The sequence below is a fragment of the Seriola dumerili genome, unplaced genomic scaffold (assembly GCF_002260705.1).
Source record: "Seriola dumerili isolate Sdu_G_001 unplaced genomic scaffold, Sdu_1.0 BDQW01000073.1, whole genome shotgun sequence".
In the NCBI taxonomy this organism is placed as follows: domain Eukaryota; kingdom Metazoa; phylum Chordata; class Actinopteri; order Carangiformes; family Carangidae; genus Seriola; species Seriola dumerili.
Genome location: NW_019174328.1, coordinates 5,952,375 through 5,959,361, shown reverse-complemented (window position 1 = coordinate 5,959,361; position 6,987 = coordinate 5,952,375). Strand labels below are relative to the sequence as shown.

The following is a 6,987-nucleotide window of genomic DNA, read 5'->3' as shown; positions in this document are numbered from 1 at the left end:
GTTTACTACTGCCTTGCCTGCCCTCCTGTCTGCACTACACACAGCTCCATGCTGCCCTCTGTAGGAAACCCACTGTGTAGTGCACCTAGTATTATGTCATTTTGTGGATGTATGGATAAATCCATCAACAAACTTTGTTTTTTTTTTCCTGACCATTATTAACTGCAGTGATCACAGTATATCTGTGATCATTATTCCTAAAACAGAACTAAAAATAAGACTATGCGACTGAAATATATTAGCTGCACTATTTCATCAATGATTAAAAAGTCTTTATGTTGATCAAATGGTAAATGATCATATAAGTGGGTTAAAGTTGATTTTTCTAAAGTCATTTACTATTCTAGACTGTCTACCAGAGTTGCCTATTTTGTTTTCAGTTTTTAATTTATAAGTGGATTTATATTTCCACTTTTTTCATTAGATCAGAAAAACAAATCAGTGCTCCAATAAAATTGATATTATACAACCAATACAGACATTTTTCAAGACAATCTCTTAACCTCAGTCTCACAAATACACAGTGACAATGTTTCCTGTTTTGTAAATGAACAACCAGTTACTTGCCAAACTTGAAAATATGCTGTAAATTTCCATGGCACATAATGTCATCATGTATTTAGTGCTTTTAGAATGCAACCATCTCTGAAAACAGCTCATCAATAAAATGGGGAGAAGTGAGAAATGTATCCAGCCTGCTGGTCTTTTTGTTCTGATACATGTTCCTTTGTCAGAGGGATGTTTGTGCTTTTAATGTCCAACTCTCAACCAGTTTCAGGTGTCCTCCATTACAACCAGTGGGTTTAAGTCAGTGCAAGGGAAATAACCAGCCAGCTCCAGGTCACTACTTGATTGGAAAGTATATCTTTTTTCATTCATCTCCTGTAAGTTCATCTGGCTGTGTTCAAAGATAAAGTACCATCAGGGCCTTTGTTTATTATACAGTAGTCTTTATTACTGGTCAGTAAGCATTTTATTATAGTGTAATTATGTCATTTGTTTTATTTAAACCTATCTGATGTAATTCAGGATCCAAAGATTTATTTGTCTCAAACACAAGTAATATGTGTAGTGAAATGCAATGTGCAAGAAGAGTGTGAAAAATAAAGATTAGAAAAACTTTGGGAATCATGTCAAGGTGAAGTATTACTTCAGAGTCAACACCTCTGAGCTTTGGCATTAAGAATTGTTACTAAATTTCTCTCCCAAATGAGCCAGTTTTGATTATAAATATATGAACAATACAAAAATGTTGATGGTCACATTTGTTGATCTTTGACTCACTACAGAACACATGCTAATGAAGTCAATGCTGAACAATTTAAAAATATATATATTTTAAAAATATTTTTAAAAATTCTGAAACTGTCAATTAACCCTTTGTTAATGTGCAGCGGTTTCTAAAACATGAACAAGCTACTGTCAATGTATCATTGAAGTATCAGTCAGTTATTAAAGATAAAGTGCATTTTTCACAGCATTTAAACATTTTTAATATGAATTAAATGAATATCTCTTCTATATAAACAATCTGTATGAAAAAGAACATGTTCATAGACGTAAAATAGTAATACAGTACATATTACAAAAGGTCAGGAAATATATTAAGTAGTATTCAATATAAACTATACAATGAAAAATGTTTAAGATCAGTCAAAATTAGATCATACTTTGTACAAGGAGTGTGCAAAATTAATGTCCCATCAGTGGACCTTCATATAATGGCAAAGAGAAAAGTCTGTTAGTTCTTCTTCTCTAGACAAAATACAAAAGTGAATGTATGAAGTTGAGGGCGACTTTCCGCCCCATGTGCCTCGGTCAGTAAGAGACTGTGCAAAAATATACAAATAAAAAAAAACAAAACAAAGGTCAGCAGGAGTCACTGAGCTCCAGTCAGTAATGGCTGAGCTCCTCTGGAGGAGGAGGGAGGTGGTAGCTGTCATCCCCTCCGATGTAGGCACTGATGCCGCTGCTTTGGCTCCCCCACTCGTAACTGTCAGCAGCCAGACTGGACAATCGTAAAAACAAACATCCGTTAAACTATGCTATTTGACCTCTCGACCTTTTGCCCTATTCATAGTTCATGGACAGTGTTGCGCTTTGTTTATTTTACCTGGCTTGGATGTTCTGAGGCATGACGCTCCATGCTAGATCATCATCACTGTCATAACGCCGCGGGTTATCAAAAAAATAAGCCCTAGAGGAGAAGACATGACCAGGAAGCCCAGAGCCACTCTGCAGGACGAGCCGGACACAAACATGATAACAAACATTAGATGTCATAACGACCAATAATGGTAACTGCTTGTATTATAAAACTTTTTGAAGTATTTCACATCATTTGTTTACAGTTTAGAGCAGTGGTTCCCAACCTGTTTGCCTTAAATAAAGCAAGCCCTCGTCACATGTTGCATATGTCTGTGACTTGTGAGCAGTTCCTGCAAAGACTGATTTCCACTTTAGATTGTTGAAATGACAAAACTAAATCCCAGTAAGTTTTATTTGCTTTCCTATAAATCCTCTCGTGACCCCTCAGATTTGTCCTGTGACCCCTGGAAGGATTAAGTGACCAAGTGACCCCCACGTTGGGAACCGCTGGCTCAGGGTAATTGCTGGCTCACCCTGTCTAGGTTCGGCTGCCGAACTCTGAAGAAGAAAACCACAAGAGAGGTGGGGAGCAGTTCCCACACAAACAAAATCACTCCAAAGACGATGTAGCCAGCGTTGCCCAGAGTCGACTGTAAATCTGCCTGAAAGAAAACATACCACATAACTGTACAGTGCAGTGCTACAACAGCCCACTATTTTACCTTAATGCCAATAATCACAAGACAAATAACCAAATATTTTCCTCCATAAAAACTACAACTCACATAAATTTGGTTCTTATTACAAAGCTGTTTCATGACAAAAGTGCCACGTGTAAAGAGTTTACACGGTGGGTCGATCAGATCTGACTTTTTCATATCAATAATCAACATATTTAAAGGAATAGTTGGACATCTTGGGAAAGGTTGTAAGGTTACTTACATAGACTTACATGAGAAGATTGATTCCACTCTCATATCAGTACTGTAAAAATTAAGCTAAGCTAAGCTAATTAACTGCAGCTTCATATTCAGTGTATTTTCCCATCTGACTCTCGACATAGAAGCAAATATGTGTATTTCGAACTAAAATGTCCAACTATTCCTTTAAGGCATTATGACGTCTTCGGTGGCTCACCTGGTCTGACACGTTGTACCAGTCGTAGTCAAAGGAGTTAATGCTCTTGTTAGAGAGTCCCAGGACGACCAGGTTGTAGCAGGCCCTGGATGAGTACAGGAGGATGACGATGGCTCCTATTACGGTCACCTGGCAAACCGACGTCCCCTGAACAGAGTTTCATTAAGAAAAATTTACAATTTATTGACTGCGATGAATCTTAAAGAAAAAAGAGACATACTCTGATTAAGACATTTGTGAAATCATATAAAACTACATGAAAACTGAAAGATTTTTGAAAGAAATTAAGCTTGAGTTTCAAGTAAGACTTTATACCTCAGTCTTTTGTCAGTGCTAAAGAACATACGTAAAAAATAGTGACCCAACTGAACTGTTTTAAGCTTGTGAACGCACCACAATACACCCAGTCATGCATAGCGAGAGACAACTGTGTTGCTAGGGAACAAGCATTATGTACAATGCATAAATGATGGGGTGAAGTGCATTTTCACACAAGGGTGCTATATGCAACACATAATACCTTTTGATGCCAGTTTAAAAAAATACTATTAAAAAAGCCAATCAGCTTCTACTGTTCGTATTTCATTTCTACCGCTTTTTCTTCATGTTTCTCTCTCAGTGCCACACAGGACATGGACGCATTTCTCACCTTGGATTCCAGGTAGATGTTGGCCAGTGACATCTTAGCGATCTTGTAAAGACACAGCGAGAGCGAGACGGCACACAGGACAAACAGCGTGTCGTTGATTGCGACCCTCACGAGCACAATGGTGTGGGCCTCTGTGGAGGACAACCTCACCAGCAGGGCACAAACCAAATTCACGACTAAAAACACCAGGCTGATGAACAGGAAGAGCAGGTACAGTGGCAGCCTGTGGGTCAGCACACAAAGAGAGAGAAACATATTATTCACATTCATAACTGCTATAGACATTTTATCTTTTTTTAATCACTTTAGCCAAGACAGATGATGTCATTTTTTTGCCAAATTAATAGGAAAATATATTTTACTAATTCTTCCACTAAAGATCACGGCTTGGTCTTACCTGTATCTTAAAAGCTCTGGTGCATATTTTGACTTTGCCTTGAAAACAACCTGTGAAACACAAAAAAAAACCCTGCATCATGCAAATGCATCATGCTGTTCTGGTCACCCATTTTCACTTCTGTATTTTTTTTCTTCTCAGAAACAAGATATTATGTTGAAACAGGAACCACACAGTAGAAAAGCAGAGTTTTGATCCTCAGATACATAGCAGTCTCACAGGACTACATGTAACACTTTGTGCCACACCATCAACTGTGACTCAAATCAGCACCAGAGGCTTATGCTAAAAATAAGCTTTAAGCACACGCCAGAGAAGCTATTATTTGATATTTGGATTATGTAAGGAGATGAAGGACTGATTCACTGCATCACACTGTGTAGCTGATCTGAAAGAGTTACACTGATAGCAACAGGTAACATTTAGTGAACAGCTCTTAGAGAGTCTTTGCTATCAGATGATGTTATTATTAGTGATTGAGTGTTCTTTCAACTGTAATCAATGCAGCAGATAGGCTACTAGGAAAAATCAGTGCTATCATCTATTAACTTCCAGTGGAATTGTATTATGACCATATTATCGGATTAACTAAAATATATATAACTGTAGTTAAAAAGTAACAAAATTTTACTTTATTTTACACATTTTTAGACTGAAACACAATTATTGCTTTGAACATCAATGTTAAGATTTTATGTATAATTTTTTTGCAATATGTATCTGTATTAGAAAACTATTCAGATTTAAAACTAAAATCACTACACAATTGGCCAACTGACATAAAATCAGAGAGATTCAATGCGCAATAATACAAAACAAAAGAAAAAAAGAAATTACTCCATAGATAAAGTCAGCAACATTGGTTATGGGAACCTGTGATGGACATTTTTCTCTTTTTACTGACATTTTATAGCCCAAATCATTAATCAGTAAATCGAAAAGGTACATATCCAAAGATTTATTAGTAATCAAAATAAGTTGCACCTGTATTCTTTTGTGATATTGACTTCAACCATTTACCCAGTGCTAGTTTCATGGCTCTACAAATGGAAATGTGGTCCACAGTGAAGCAACACAATTTTTAAAGCTGTAAATTTATTTGCGCTATCTCTTAACAATCTGTACTGTGCTGTCTCATTTTATTTTTCTAAACCATTTTATATTTTGCCCACTGCCTAAAGGTTTTAGCCTTTAGTTCACAAGAGGGCTGAGTATGTTTAAAGATCCCCTACAGACAAGTATATTATATATGTATTTGCTCTAATAATTCAAAGCTTTAACTGTGTCCAGCCACAGTTTGCCTCCAAACCACTGGTAGGTTGAGCACTGGGAAACTTTCTCCCTCCAGCAGCCTTTCAGAGTCAATCATACATTGAAATAACATACATAAAATACTGCCCTCACATTACTAAGACGCAGGTGCAGAGTACAGGACAGACTGTTTACATGACAACCTGTGACAGAGTGAACAGCACTGTAGTCAGCGAACTCACCTGTGCAAAGTAAAGGTTCATGAGGCTGAGCGTGAAGAACTGGAGGCAGACAGGGAAACAGTAGAGCAGCCAGAAGGGAAAGGGCCCCAGAGTGTTGGCCGTGACAAAGTTCTTGAAGTAGAAGGAGAAGAGCACGGTGCGCAGGGCCGACCACAGCAGGCACAGGAACAGGAACACCGTCTGGTAGCTGAAGCGCTTGTGTCGGTACCGCAGGACCAGCCAGAGCTGCACGTAGATGAAGATGAACAGGAGGGAGTAGAAGACGGTGTAGACGACCGTCAGGCCCAAAGTGACGTACGGAGGAACGGCCGGGCTCAGAGTGGGCAGAGGCAGAGACTTGTCCATCGGCGACGGCTCCTTCTCCTCCACCAGGGCCTCCATGACCTGTTCTCCCCTGGCCGGGAGCAGGAGCGGGGTGGAGCGGAGGGGCCTCTGCCGGTGTTCACCGGCGCCTCTCGGCCCTCACGCACGGCACAGGAGAAGTGAGAACGGGAAAAAGTAAGGCTGGGGAATGGTGCTGTCAGGAAGAGGGAGAAAATAAAATGAGGGGGAAGAGAAGAAGGCGAACTTCCTGCTGCAGAGCCAGAGACAGCCAGAGAGCGAGGCACATGATCAGTGATGAGAATGAGCCGTTTGTCAGGGCCAGCAGCGGGCAGGAAGCTGCAAAGAGCTGCAGCCAGGAGCTCAGAGAGAGGACCAGCACCCGCCCCCTCCAACCCCCCCGCGCTCATTACGTGACGCTACGCATCAGCTGACGCACGCTACTGTACCTTTAACCCTGTGAGGGGGCTTCCCACCACCGCGCTGAACCCCAGGAGAGCAGCTCAGAGCTGTTATATATATATAATATATATATATATTTATACCTATATTTAATATATATATTATATATAGCTATATTATATATATATATACACTACCGGTCAAAAGTTTTAGAACACCCTAATTTTTCCAGTTATTTATTGCAATTCAATTCGTGCAAGTCCAATGAATAGCTTGAAATGGTACAAAGGTAAGTACTGAACAGCCAGAGGTTAAAAAAAAAGGTTTGGTTACCCAAACTGAAAAATAATGTTACATTTCAGAATTATACAAAAAGGCCTTTTTCAGGGAACACGAAAGTGGGTTAACAATTCTGCAGCAATGAAGGTTGAATCAGCCTTGAAAGCTGGTGCTACTAATTTCCTACAGGTGTTCCAACTTTTCTGACTACATACAACCCC

General features: G+C 39.4%; 1 protein-coding gene across 1 annotated transcript; it reads right to left on the bottom strand.

The window, feature by feature from the left end:
• Positions 1–965: 965 nt before the first annotated feature.
• gpr137b (G protein-coupled receptor 137B) lies at positions 966–6,411 on the bottom strand. The gene is made up of 7 exons (XM_022743744.1): positions 5,765–6,411; positions 4,272–4,321; positions 3,875–4,097; positions 3,226–3,372; positions 2,622–2,750; positions 2,114–2,235; positions 966–2,008 (listed from the first exon to the last, which is right to left on the bottom strand). Exons 1-7 carry the CDS (start codon positions 6,143–6,145, stop codon positions 1,894–1,896), a joined length of 1,167 nt encoding a protein of 388 aa, XP_022599465.1. The 5' UTR covers positions 6,146–6,411; the 3' UTR covers positions 966–1,893.
• Positions 6,412–6,987: the final 576 nt, after the last annotated feature.